Source organism: Nilaparvata lugens, chromosome 2 (genome assembly GCF_014356525.2).
Source record: "Nilaparvata lugens isolate BPH chromosome 2, ASM1435652v1, whole genome shotgun sequence".
Lineage (NCBI taxonomy): Eukaryota > Metazoa > Arthropoda > Insecta > Hemiptera > Delphacidae > Nilaparvata > Nilaparvata lugens.
In genome coordinates, this window is record NC_052505.1 from 84,629,649 (window position 1) to 84,643,264 (window position 13,616).

At 35.1% G+C, this 13,616-nt stretch overlaps 1 protein-coding gene across 3 annotated transcripts in view; it reads right to left on the reverse strand.

The window, feature by feature from the left end:
- Positions 1 to 13,616, reverse strand: part of LOC111053284 (myosin-IIIa) — a 78,981-nt gene that overhangs the window by 50,885 nt on the left and 14,480 nt on the right. For all 3 annotated transcript variants that reach the window (XM_039421948.1, XM_039421946.1, XM_039421947.1), the window contains exons 2-5: positions 10,738 to 10,913; positions 9,100 to 9,204; positions 7,267 to 7,443; positions 1,642 to 1,938 (exon numbers count right to left, since the gene is read on the reverse strand). In XM_039421948.1, the coding sequence (XP_039277882.1) occupies positions 1,642 to 1,938; positions 7,267 to 7,443; positions 9,100 to 9,204; positions 10,738 to 10,913 (755 nt within the window). The remainder of the gene's footprint in view (positions 1 to 1,641; positions 1,939 to 7,266; positions 7,444 to 9,099; positions 9,205 to 10,737; positions 10,914 to 13,616) is intronic.

Genomic DNA, 13,616 nt, shown 5'->3' on the forward strand with positions numbered 1-13,616 from the left:
ACTTTCTACAAGCATTTTAAGCCTTCGTGATGATGAGGGATGAATGATAGTAGAGTACAAACGTTTCTATTTGTGATTATTTCATGAATGGATTAATAGAGAAATGATGAATAAATGAAATGAAACTTGAGAATGAGTAGCTGATATGAAATGAGAGGAAAAATGTTCGTTGGAAATTTAGAAAACATTCTTATGGCTCATTCTCGTTATTCCATTGTGGAATATGAGGTATTTCTTGTAATGGTATTTCTGTTTTTTTTTTGGGAAATTAGTGTTGAATAAATGAGTAAATATTTTTTCCTACAGTTACCTTGAAAAGTGGCCATTCCTGCACTGATTACAGAACGCAAAGAATCACTTTTCCGCTCTAGTGCGGGAAAAAATTTTTCTGCACTCCAGATTTGCAACATGGCAACGCAAAATAGTTAGTAGGTTATATGGAGCACCAGTGCAGCAAAATCAAAATTAAGTTGGTAACTGTGGTATAGTGTTTTGTTGCACGTTATAATAATATGAAGGCAGTGGACAACAGTGGATGCCAGCGACAGCCACCACATGAGTGACAGCCGCCTTCATTCATTTACTACTACATTATTCAATTTTAAATAAATTAATGTTTTTATTAATAATAAAATTATACAGAAAAACATTTGATGGATTTCAGGGAATTTTACCCATAATTACCCATTTTTCATATTCAATGGTAACCGTAGGAAAAATTTAATGTGAAATACGTGCGCAAAGTTCCTCTGCTGCACTCAAGAAACCATTCCGCCCTCGCCTACGGCTCGGGCGTAAACGTTTCTTTCGGTGCAGCAAACTGTCACTTTGCGCACTAGTTGCACAAATAACTATTCTACAAATGGAAATTGATGACTACAAATGATTGTGCACTAGTTGCACAAATAACTATTCTACAAATGGAAACTGATGAGAAATTGGATTGATTCAAATGCTAATGAATAGAATATCATTATTATCCTGGACTGGCAAATAACTTTTGGATATAGTGGCTCTCATCCCCATACAGCTTTTAATCCTGTTGTCAATATTTGCAGTGGCAGACGTCCTCAGGGTGATTTACAGCATTTCACTTTGGATTTTAATTTTCTCCTGTAGAAAGAGGGTTTTGATACCTTTTTAGATGACCTCCTTCTTGCTAAGCTAATTTTTTTTTCAAAAAAGAGCTTTTTTCAAAATGTGAGATGAGTTCTCACACAATAAAAGGTCTGTCATGGTAGATTCATTAAATCTACCTTAAATTAGCTTCAACAATTTTTTATTACAAACAATAATATGATTATAAAAAATCGTTGTTCAATCATTGAAAAACTTCAATATTTTCTTGGCGAATAGAATATTATTGATAATTTTAAACAGGAATTAACAGTTAATACTATATGAGATTTACAGCAATCCTCTATAGAAGGCAGTGACAAGGAAGATCGGCAACGTTGTTATCTTTATTTTCCTTCACTGCCATTATAAAGTGGACATCATTATAGTCACTTCAACTATACTACAAAATATGATGGACTATTTATAATAAATATTCAAAATCGGAATGTAGGTCTAGGTTATGTCACTTTCACTTCTCAAAATAACAATTTACACTGAGTGAAAAATTTGCAATTATTGTACCTTTTGGGCAGAAACCGCCCCCCGTTTCAGCAGTGGATGAGACAACAGCTCTTTGGCGAAGGGTCGCAGTTCGAGATCCTTGACTAGCACCTCGGCCACAAAGTCAGCGAGGAGGGGGCAGTCGGTGCGCTCCAGGAGAGGAGGCGGGTTGCGGGGGATCTGGAAGAGGGCACGCATCGGGTGCAGGTCGCTGAGAGGGGGGTCGCCCTGGGCCAACTCGATTGCCGTGATACCCAACGACCAGACGTCGCAACGCGCGTCGTACCACGAGTCTAGTTGTTGTTCGCAGGCTATCACCTGAACAAATTCACACACGTTTTTGACAAAACTCAGAATTGTTGTCAAAAATATTTATTTATTTATAATTTTTACAAAGTAGCACTGATTGGGAGAGAAAAACTAAGGATACAAAAATGATAAAAATAATTATATTTAAATATATACATTTTGAAATAATATAAATGTTTTATTATTGTTGGATGAGAATGAAAATAGGAATTTGAGATTTGATCAATCAATTAGGCCTACCCAATTTTTCCAACTGAATAAATTTTCACACAGTTTTCAAGTAAGATGTTCACACAGTTTTCCTAGTTTTTCGTGGTAAAATGAACATTACTAGAGTGGACTGTCCAAACTATGCCAAGTCATCACATAAAAAAATAAAGATATAGAGATTTATCGTCTTATTGAGACAGATTTATTGATGATGGTATCTCGATCCATTACGAGCTGCGATGTATTAACACACTTTCACAATTTCTTATGTATTTCACACGACATACAGTCGAATATATCCGTGAAAAATACATAAAAAAGTAAGTTTATTCTACTCTGATTAGAAACACAAGTATTGTTGTGCAAAATAGGCAATTGTGACTAGGGGAGAAGCAATTGGTGTCAGGTAGGCGACAGCTATTCCCGTTGTAAGGGAGACCACTAGAATACCCCAAAAAATTTAATCATGATCATATCTTACACATGACTCCATAGAATCAGATAATAATTTAACTCAAGCCCTTGTATTATTTCCAAACGAAGCAATAAAGAATGTATACAGGATTTACAGGCATATATACAGCAATAAAGAATTAGTTTACAGGACCATTAAGAATGGAGAAACATTCAAGCGATAAGTTGAATAATAAGATCGATTAGTTCAACTACAATAAAGCAATAAGTAGGCTAATATGTCTCTATAGTTAAAATCATGTTTTAAAAATAATTTGATCTCAAGTTTTCCTTCACAAGCTGCTAGTCCTACTAGCAAATACGTTGTACCTATACCAGTCGTTCTCCAGAAGGATATCATCATTATCCTACTGCAAAACTACTAAACATAATAAAAATAAATAAACTCTTCATTTGTAGAGCTTTAATCAAATAAAATTGAACATGACTTTCTACTAGTAACGGATCAACAACATTTGATATTTATGAATGAATCAATGACAACGAAAACATATGGTTTATCATATCATTCTACCCGGCTAGATTTTCGTGTTATCTTAGGGGCAAGATGACGGAGCGACACAGTGGACTCTTGTCCATCAGGGCGACGAATGTGAGCATACTCTGGGTTTGCTTCAATCAATTCAACTTCTTCTACTGATGAATCTTGCTTTGAATTTCGGTTCATTTTCTTCAGCCAAACTGGTCCTGGGCTCATTAGCCAAGATGGTAGTGACTGTCCATTTGTTGAGGATCTCATGTGTAGGAACATTCGTTCATGAGGGGTGCAATTTGTTGTAGTACACAAAAGAGATCGAATAGAGTGAAGTGCATCAGGCAACACTTCCTCCCATCGATTTGAATCAAGTCCTCGTGATCTTAGAGCTAGTGTTATTGCTTTCCATATAATTCCATTATATCGCTCTACTTGACCATTCCCTCTCGGATTGTAAGGCGTTGATCTACTAGTTGCTATCCCTTTTGAGCCAAGAAAGCTCTTCAACTCAGTTGACATGAAGGATGTTCCTCTGTCTGTGTGAATATAGCTTGGAAGGCCAAACATTGATATTAATGAGACCAGGCAATTTATGACTGTTCTCGCAGTCATGTCTGGACAAGGAAATACAAAAGGGAATCTTGAGTACTCATCAACCATCACCAGTAGGTATTTATTTCTTGTTTTTGATTGTACGGGTCCTTTGAAGTCCATATTAATTCGTTCAAAAGGTTTTGTTGCCTTTATGAGATTTCCTTTTGTCTTCATATACTGTGGTTTTATTTCAGAGCAAATTGCACAATTGGAGCAAATTTTCCTTACATCATCTACAGTATAGGGGAGATTTTTCATTCTGAGCCAGTGGTAGAAACGAGTTACACCAGGGTGACAAAGTTCATCATGGTATTTTGCCAAAGCTGAGTTCAATGTTGAACAACCAGCTGTAATACATATACGAGAGAGTGCATCAGCTGGTGCATTTTCTTTTCCAGGTCTGTAGACTATGTTGAATTTGTATTCAGATAATTCTAGGCGCCACCTTTGTATCTTTTCATTTTTTATTTTTCTATTGTGTTGAGTGCCAAACATGAATGTGACTGATTTTTGGTCAGTGATCAAAGTGAATTGTTTTCGTAGTAAATAGTGTCTCCATTTTCTTATAGACTCCACAATGGCATAGGCTTCTTTCTCAACAGCTGAATGCCTGGTTTCACTTTGGGACAAAGTTCGTGAGAAAAAGGCTACTGGTCGAGAATTTTGTGTTAATGTTGCACCAATTGCAAAATCTGATGCATCTGTCTCAATTATGAATGGTACATTTTCATCAACAAAGAGCAGTACCGCGGAAGCAATTTCATTTTTCAACAATTCCAAAGTTTCCATCTGATCTTGAGATATAGGGAATTTCTGTATGTGGACAAGGGGGTGAATCTTTTGAGAAAAGTTTTTAATCCATCGGGAGTAATGAGCCAGTAATCCCATGAGTCGTTTCATTTCTTTAGCATTTCTTGGGGGTGGAAAGTTCATGAGTGGTGCAAGGCGTTCTGGGTCAGGTTTAATTTCTCCATGTTTTATCTCATACCCAAGGAACTTCAATGATTTTTTTGAAAATTTACATTTTTCTTCATTTATAGTCAAGCCATACAATTCAATTACTTGTTGAAATTTCTTAAGATTTCTGTCATGTTCTTCTTGATCTGAACCGCAAATGACAACATCATCCAAATAGGCAAAGCAGTCGTTCAAATTCTCTCTTTCTATAAGTCCGTTTATTGTACGTTGGAAGGCAGCTACTCCATTGGTTACTCCGAATGGTATTCGTTTGAACTGATAAAGTTTTCGGCCTACTTCAAAGGCAGTGTAATGTCGTTCATTCTCAAGAATCGGTATTTGATGGTAAGCTGACTTGAAATCTACAGTACTAAAAAAGTTGTACTTGGCAATTGTGTTTACAAGATCTTCGATCAATGGGAGAGGGTATGCGTCTAAATTTGTGAATTTATTAATAGTCTGTGAATAGTCTATGACCATTCGTTTCTTCTGTTCATTGGTTACAATGAAAGCTGGGCACGCCAACTGGACTGGCTTTCCTCAATTATTCCTTCTGTAAGGAGGCGATTGACCTCATTCTTCATGAATTCATAGTCATCTTGTGGGTGTCTTCTGGATCGGGTAGTTATTGGGTGGCAATCGGGAGTCAAGTCATTGAAAAGGGAACATGGTTTTATCATGGCCTCCACCAAGAGGCAATCTTTCAAGGGTGGTGTGGTTGTAGAATTATTATCTATTACAAGAGGCTGTTTATTACCATTGAATGCTAAACTTATTGTAGAGTGATTCATCAAAAAATTGTGACCAAGTATCACATTGCAACAGCATTCTTCTAATACCAAGAGTTTAATATTGTTGTATTCATTTCCTTTGTACACAATATTGCTATAAACACATGCTTTTGTAGCGGTGTTATGTTGAACAGATGCAAATCTTATAAAACAAGAATCTGATGCAGTTTTAAATTTATTTGTTTTTGCAAATTTTTCATCAATAAAACTGGCAACACTTCCGGTATCAATAAGAGCTGGTGTATTTATTCCATTCACCGAAACAATAATTGTAGCTTTAGAAAGATTACTGGCTATACCAGCTGCAGTAATAGTTGACGTAGTTAGTTTTTCTTTGAGCGTTTTACTTTTACACACATGGGAAGAGTGTCCAATTCGGGAACATTTATGACAAGTCTTTCCTATTGCAGGACATTCTTGAGAATTTGAGTGTTTTTTATATCCGCAACGTTGGCATTGAACGGATTTCTCTACAATTGCCTGTCGATTTTGGGTTACAGCATTAACATCTGAGAAAGATTCACTCAAGCTTATGTTTTTATTTTCTTCAACAGAGTTTGTATAACAAGTACTTTTAAAGGAGTCGGCATATGTTTTTGCGGATTCAAGAACACGTGCTTGGGAAACGGTTTCTTGTAGACTCAAATCTCCTTGTTGAAAAAGTTTCTCTTTAATTTCAATAGAACATAACCCTGAAACAAGAGCATCTCTAATATGCTCGTTTTTGTTTTCTTCGGCTGACACTCTAGTGAAGTTACATGATAAGCTTAATCTTTTTAGTTCAGAATAGTAGTGATCAATGGACTCACCTATTTGTTGTTTTGCATTAGCAAGGCAGTATCGTGCATAAATTTCGTTCTTCGGTTTAACGAACATATCTTCCAACATGGATATAGTTTCTTCATATGAAGTATAGCTTTCCACAATTTCGTATAAAGCAGGTGATAAGAAGTTTACCAATATTTTATTTTGTCTTTGGTTGTCGTTCCTTCTAAGAAATTTTCGAACGTCTTTTTCCAATGTTTCCACTCTCTCTCTGCCGTAGGCTAATCTGGGTCGATAGATAATTCCTTTGGCTTGAGAAACTTGTCAATATGTGATTCCATCTTATCTTCTTCGTAGTTACGGTTTTCAATCGTTTTTGTCTTTTTCTTTGTCGGCATTTTTATTTGATTTAAATTGAAATAAGTAAACTCTTCATTTGTAGAGCTTTAATCAAATAAAATTGAACATGACTTTCTACTAGTAACGGATCAACAACATTTGATATTTATGAATGAATCAATGACAACGAAAACATATGGTTTATCATATCAGTAGGGAAGGCATTCATCTGTTTATCCACAGTGTACTTGAATAAATTAGAATATTTGAATTTGTAAAACCAGTGCATTGTATCTGTAACGACTGTGAAAATGAATTTGAAATTTACGTTTGAAATTAATTTGTAATGTTTGTGGAATGAATGTGAATGAAATTTCAATTGAAGAATGACCTCAGGTGCTATCTAAAAGGGTGTTCCGTCAGAGGTGTTGAGCCTAAATCAATCAATAAATATGAATATGAATAAATTCAATGCATTGTCTGTGAAAATGAATTTGGATTGTACGTTTGAAATTAATTTGTATGATTTATGAGAATGAAATTTCAATTGATATGTGACCTTTGTTGGCATCCTTTAGAGTGTTCCGTGAGAGGTGTTGAGCCTGAATCAATAAATAAATATGAATATGAATAAATTCAGTGAATTGTATTTGTATGGTCTGTGAAATTTAATTTGTAGAAATATGTTTTGAATTAATTAATGTGTGAAAATGAATTTGATTGAATAGTGACCTCAGGTGCCATCCAATAGGGTGTTCCGACAGAGGTGTTACGGCGGCCCATTGTGGCCTGCAGGTGGGAGGACACCCCAAAGTCCACCAACTTCACATTTCCCTCCTCGGTCAACAATATGTTGTGACCCTTGATGTCTCGGTGCATACAGTGGTTGCTGTGAAGGTATACCAGCGCCTGTCAACACACATTATACATAATAATTTCTCTGATTGTCAATGAATTGCAACCACAGGAGTTTATTGACAAAACATATAAATAATTATTATATTATATATACAAAAGTTGCTAATACTAAACTTAGTTCTAATTATGATACCCCACTATAATAATATGTGTCGGGGTGATTATAATACATAGAAACCCAGTTATATTGGTAGAAAGATATACCAGGTAGGTTGAAAGAAGGATGTATGTACTACCGTACCAATTCAGATGAGGGAGATTGCAAGGATGTATGAGTTCAAGCAGAGACTGAAAGTATTTTTAATGAATGAGTGCTTTAATAGTCTGAATGACTATTTTGACTTTTACAATGGAGTCAAAGACAGAGACTAATTTACTACATTTCGAGTATCGACTTTAATTTCAATAAACATCGTTACCGTAGTGTCTTGTTTATAATCACTCATTCCATTCAAGAAAACATTGAAGGAGGACAATTATTTCGGGGAATCCGATCTCACAAGGTGTTTAATCTGCGAAATCCGTAGAGATGCGAAAATCTAATGAAAATCTATTGAAGAATTAAAGAAGTGTATCAAACTGATTTCAAATAGATAAGATAAGGCAATACGGTATGGGAGTTCGTGGGTAAGTCAATGGTATCATGGTATATTGAAAAAAGATGGAATGTTGGAATGAAATACAGCAATAAACTTGTTCAACAATAATAGAATAGAAGGGATGATAATTAAAAAATTGAAAAAGTTGAAAATCAGTATTTTAAATTTGATTTAACAAATGCATAATATAGTTAAAAATCTTAGAGTTGACTTACTTTGTTTTAAATCATAGCTTATTATATGAATCAATAATTATTAATAAATAATTATTGTGGCTGTGTATCATCATAAAGTTAGTAAATATTATTATAATTCTGTAATATCTTCTGTGATATCTTGTAGCATGTAATCTAATATGATAATGGCTTTCAATTTCAGTACCAGTTCAACATTCAAAAGTGTTTTGGATTAATTTCAACTTTGTTATTACTACACAAAGCTTAAACGAAAACATTGCAATTGGTGGGAGACAGAGCTATAACTTATTCAAATAATTTGATACTCCAGTTTTAGAATCAATAAGATATTTCAAAGCACTAATATTATTCTGTAGTCTGTTCAGACACATTGGGCTGATAGCATAATTATTATTGGACTCACAAGACCAAAGCCAAGCAATGCGTGGTAATTGTTTAATTGAGTGTGATTATGAAGATGATTCATTCTTAACGTGATTAGTATGCAAGGCTAAAAGTTTATTTTGAAGAATAAAATTTGGAGAGTAGCAGAAGCTATACACACAGAATGTATTATTTATATAATATCAATAATTCAGTAATTTGAAATACTGTAGTAGGTCGTCTACTTGAAACTGTAGTACATATTTTAGTATGCAAGGCTGAACCCCTATTCGAAGAATAGAATTTTGATATAAATAAATAATTATCAATAAATAATTTGAAATTATAGGTCCACCAAAAACTGTGGTACCTATAACTTATATCTTCCTCAACCATCATTCTTCCTATCTCATCACAATAAGTAAGCCTACACAAAACTACGACCTTCATAATGTTAGAAAAAAGTGAGAGGTTAATGTTATACATACCTCAACCGTTTCTCTAATAATAAACGCTATTTGGTCTTCAGTCAGATTCTCCCCTCTCTTCTTCAACCCCTGGACGAGGTCTGTGACCGATCCACCAGTGCATAACTGTAATTGAAAGATTAAAAATAAATCATAATTCCAATCACGATAATGTTTTCGAAATTATCAATTTTCAAATTTGATGAGATAATAGCTAATAGCTGATATGACACGTAATCGTAGGTTATAACAATATACATAAACATTATAATTAATTTTCAAGTCATTTCAACACATAGAAATGACTTGAAAGTATGTAACATGTTATATAAAAATAAATTAATCAATGTTTAAGGGAACCTACATCGATTTTTAATTTTTATGTACATCCAAGTCATTGTGTCTTGATTTTGAATCAGTGGAATTAGATTTTAATTAATGTAATTATTAATGGATCTTGGAAAACAAAACCTTACATTATGCATGTTATTGTCCAAGTCAGGTGGCTACGTTTTATGAAACTTCGGATAGGCTCATCTCTATAATAAGAGAGAGTAGGGTTGTGTTTGTTCGTTTGTTCGCATCAAAACATGTCAACTTGTGGACTGCATACCGGAAAAACGAGAATGATTTAGATCTTCAAATTTTGAACATAGATTCTAAAAATATCAATCTCGTATATTATATTCTCCTAGCTCACAAGCTCACAAGCTTAAGGTTGTTGTCTTGATTATAAACTCATTGTGATTGGTATGGTACCAAACATTTGGGGTTATATAAACTAAAGCAGTATATATTATATAGTAGCCTATAACTTAGAACATTTATTCAGACATCAACCACTAGACACCCAGCTAAGGAAAGGAGTACAAGATCTAAATTAGATTAGGAAAGCTGAAAATCATTATTAATCCCAGCAGCTGAACAGTTCCGGCACGACCGTGTGGAGTTTTCCTGACCACAGCAAGACTTGTTTGGTATCATAATTAGGATTGAATTTATTATTAGCAATCTCTTGAGTTTTATCTGTGTATTATAATTATTCATCAGCATTTAAATAAACTACTTGGAACTGTTTCTGTCAAACAGGCATGTAGGCGGCACTGATTATCCTGGTAGGCTTTGGGAAGAGCCCAAGGAAAGTCGTTATGTGAAAGGAGGAAAATTGGTGAGAGAGTTTTGGAGAGAACAAAGTTGATCTGTTGTTAAAAGATTTTAGGAGACATAAGGAGTCACTCAACCTCACGAAGAGTTTATTTTATTCATTTAATCATTCAGAATTACACAACTTACAGAAAAGTACGACAGGCTTATAAGCCCAAAACGGTTCCAATTCTAATTTATACAACAGTCCAAATCTAGCTAGGTTATGTGTCACTTAACATTCAAGAGTTTGTATGATGAGTAGGAAATTTCCAATTTTATTAATCATGAATTCAGGTAAGCTGAGGCACTAGGACACCACTTATTATTACAAAATTTACAACATTTATCTTATTTTTACAAAAAAAAACACAGATCGGGAGAGAAAAACTGAGGATACCTTGTACTATTCCTCTCCCAAATTTATGTAACATTAATCAAATCTACAGGTTTTATGGACCATTTAGTTTTGAATAAGTGTCCTAGGAACTGGGCCTAAATAGTATTGAAACTGACCTCCATGGTGAACCATAGCTGATCTTCCTCCGGAAGTACTCCTCTTCTGAGAAAAAGACCCTGGAAAGCCGGGATGTTGGGGTGGAGACTGAGGTCTCGAAGTACAAGATACTCCTCCTCAATTTCCTCGATATTTTCCGATACATTTTCCAGTATTTTGATTGCAACACGTTCACCTGTCAACAAAAACTAAAATAATAATCGTGAATAACATAATCTCTATTGGTGATTTTGATTTATTTACAGTTGATAAATAGTAAATAATTGGAGATTGTGTTCCTATTTGGTGACATTTATTAGAATTGAGATCAAAGTGAGACGCTTAAGCTGCATTAACACCGGAGTTAATAACACGAGTTATTAACTTGACTGAATCGACAAAAATTTATCTTAACAAAAGTTGATAACTCGTGGATTTTGTAATAGTTATGAACTAGAGAAGACCTATACGGAAAAATCTGGTGTGGCGCACTCACACAACTTTCCTTGCCATTATGAAAATTGAACACCTGACGCTAGTGTTCACGCGCAACTAAAGTCTACTAATAAACAAAGATCTGAGCCAGCTGGTGACAGGACAATAACGCTGGAGACATACGAGGTCTGCTATCTCTTCATAGTGAATCATTTAATAGAATCAACAGTTGCCAACAGTTTGCAATTATTGGATAATCACATTTTCTCGAATTTCGAGCTTATTTTCAATTTTAGGTGGAAATGTTACTAAACATTAATTGTAGAGATTTTCATGCTCAATCTTTAGCACTCGAAATTTTTCGTTTAAATTGCATCTGGAGCCTGATAATTGGGAGTCTAAAATCAAACTTTGCATAGATGGGATGAAGCTCCAGGAATTTTCACAGATATGGGACTAGTGGCAGTTGATAGAGCTTATCAATGACTATTTTAGGTATAAATTTAATCAAAATCGTTGGAGCCATTTTCGAGGAAATCGCAAAAAACCCTGTTTTTGACAACATTTTCTCCATTTTAGCCGCCATCTTGAATCGCATTTGATCGAAATTGTTCGTGTCGAATACTTATAGCGTAAGTACATCAAGTTCCAAATTTCAAGTCATTCCGTTAATTGGGAGATGAGATATCGTGTACACAGACGCACATACACTCATACACACACACGCACACATACAGACCAATACCCAAAAACCACTTTTTTGGACTCCGGGGACCTTGAAACGTATAGAAATTTAGAAATTGGGGACCTTAATTTTTTTTGGAAAGCAATACTTTCCTTACCGATGGTAATAGGGCAAGGAAAGTAAAACTGCTTGATGATTGAGACCAATAGACGATACTCATGATGAAAAATTTTCAAATAGTCATGAACTATAGTGAGGTCCACGTTATAATGACAGTAGAGTATTTGATTGGCAATGGTATTGCTATCCTTGTCTATCATTCAGCAAAGCGAATAGCGCTATCTCTTTCTCGCTTTGCTCTGTTGCCAGATCGTCTTCTAAAAATGTACGATTAATAATAAATTAATAAACAAAATATTTCATCTTAATTATAAAAATTAATTATGAAATTATTGAGAATTTCTTGTTTATTAAAATTTAATTGATTATTTTAAACGAGAATGAACCGTTAATATTACATCAATAAACCTGTATCAGCTACAATCCATAGAAGGCATTGACAAGACAAAGGATCGGCAACGTTTTTCCTATGTTTCTCCACTGCCATTAATACGTGGACCTCACCATAGTAAACCTATCCTATATGATCAAGCACAACATTGGAGGTCTATGAGAAATGTTCCCCACATCTATGATTCCTCATGTTTTTCGAGGAGAACGTCCGTTTTGAAATCAGGAAGAGCGCACTCATAAAAACGTTTTCTTGTCGCTGCGCATCTGTCAAGTACTCAACAAACAAAACAAAGCTTCTTGAACAATGCCGGAACAATGACTGCCCCAACAATGTAGTTTCCCAATGATGAGCCTACAGGAAAAATATTACTTTCTCCCGCACATTCACAATGTGAGAATAAAAGTGAAGCGAAAGTACTTGTACTTCGTTCTCAACAAGCAATATCAAATCGGACAGACGTGTATGAATGGGTTTTTATGATACTGCAAGTCATTCAAGACTAAAGTAGAGTATAATCTATTATATATAAAAGCGAAATGGCACTCACTCACTGACTGACTGACTGACTCACTCACTCACTCACTCGCATAACTAAAAATCTACCGGACCAAAAACGTTCAAATTTGGTAGGTATGTTCAGTTGGCCCTTTAGAGGCGCACTAAGAAATCTTTTGGCAATATTTTAACTCTAAGGGTTGTTTTTAAGGGTTTAAAGTTCGTCTTTTAGCATGTATATTCTTCTTCTCCCAATCTCTTAATTATAATTGAAATTTCCATATCATATGTTACTATAGAACTATAATCTAGATAGAGTACCTCTTCGAAACTGTTGTTAACTGGCAACTAAATTAATAATTTTGTCAGGTTGGCATTAAGTTGAGTTGACTTTGTTAGGTTGGCACCAAGTTGAAGATTTAAATGCATTTATCGCGGAAAAATTGATTGGGCGCTGCTACTTCAATCCTGGGAATATTATATTACTAGCAGTCAGGCTCGCTTCGCTCGCCATATCCGTTTAGCCAGCCGTTTAGTCTGAACCCCCGACTGGATTGTCCTAACATACCGGTATGATAAAAATGCCCAAATGAAAAATGCAGGCGAGCGAAGCGAGCCTGCTGATCTCATTCCTGGACGATCCAGTCGGGGGTCCAGGGGGCGGAGCCCCCTGGCTAGACGGATATGGCGAGCGAAGCGAGCCTGACGGCTAGTGAAGTATAATAGCATATTGAAGACTATTATACGATTGCTATAGTGAGGTCCAAGTT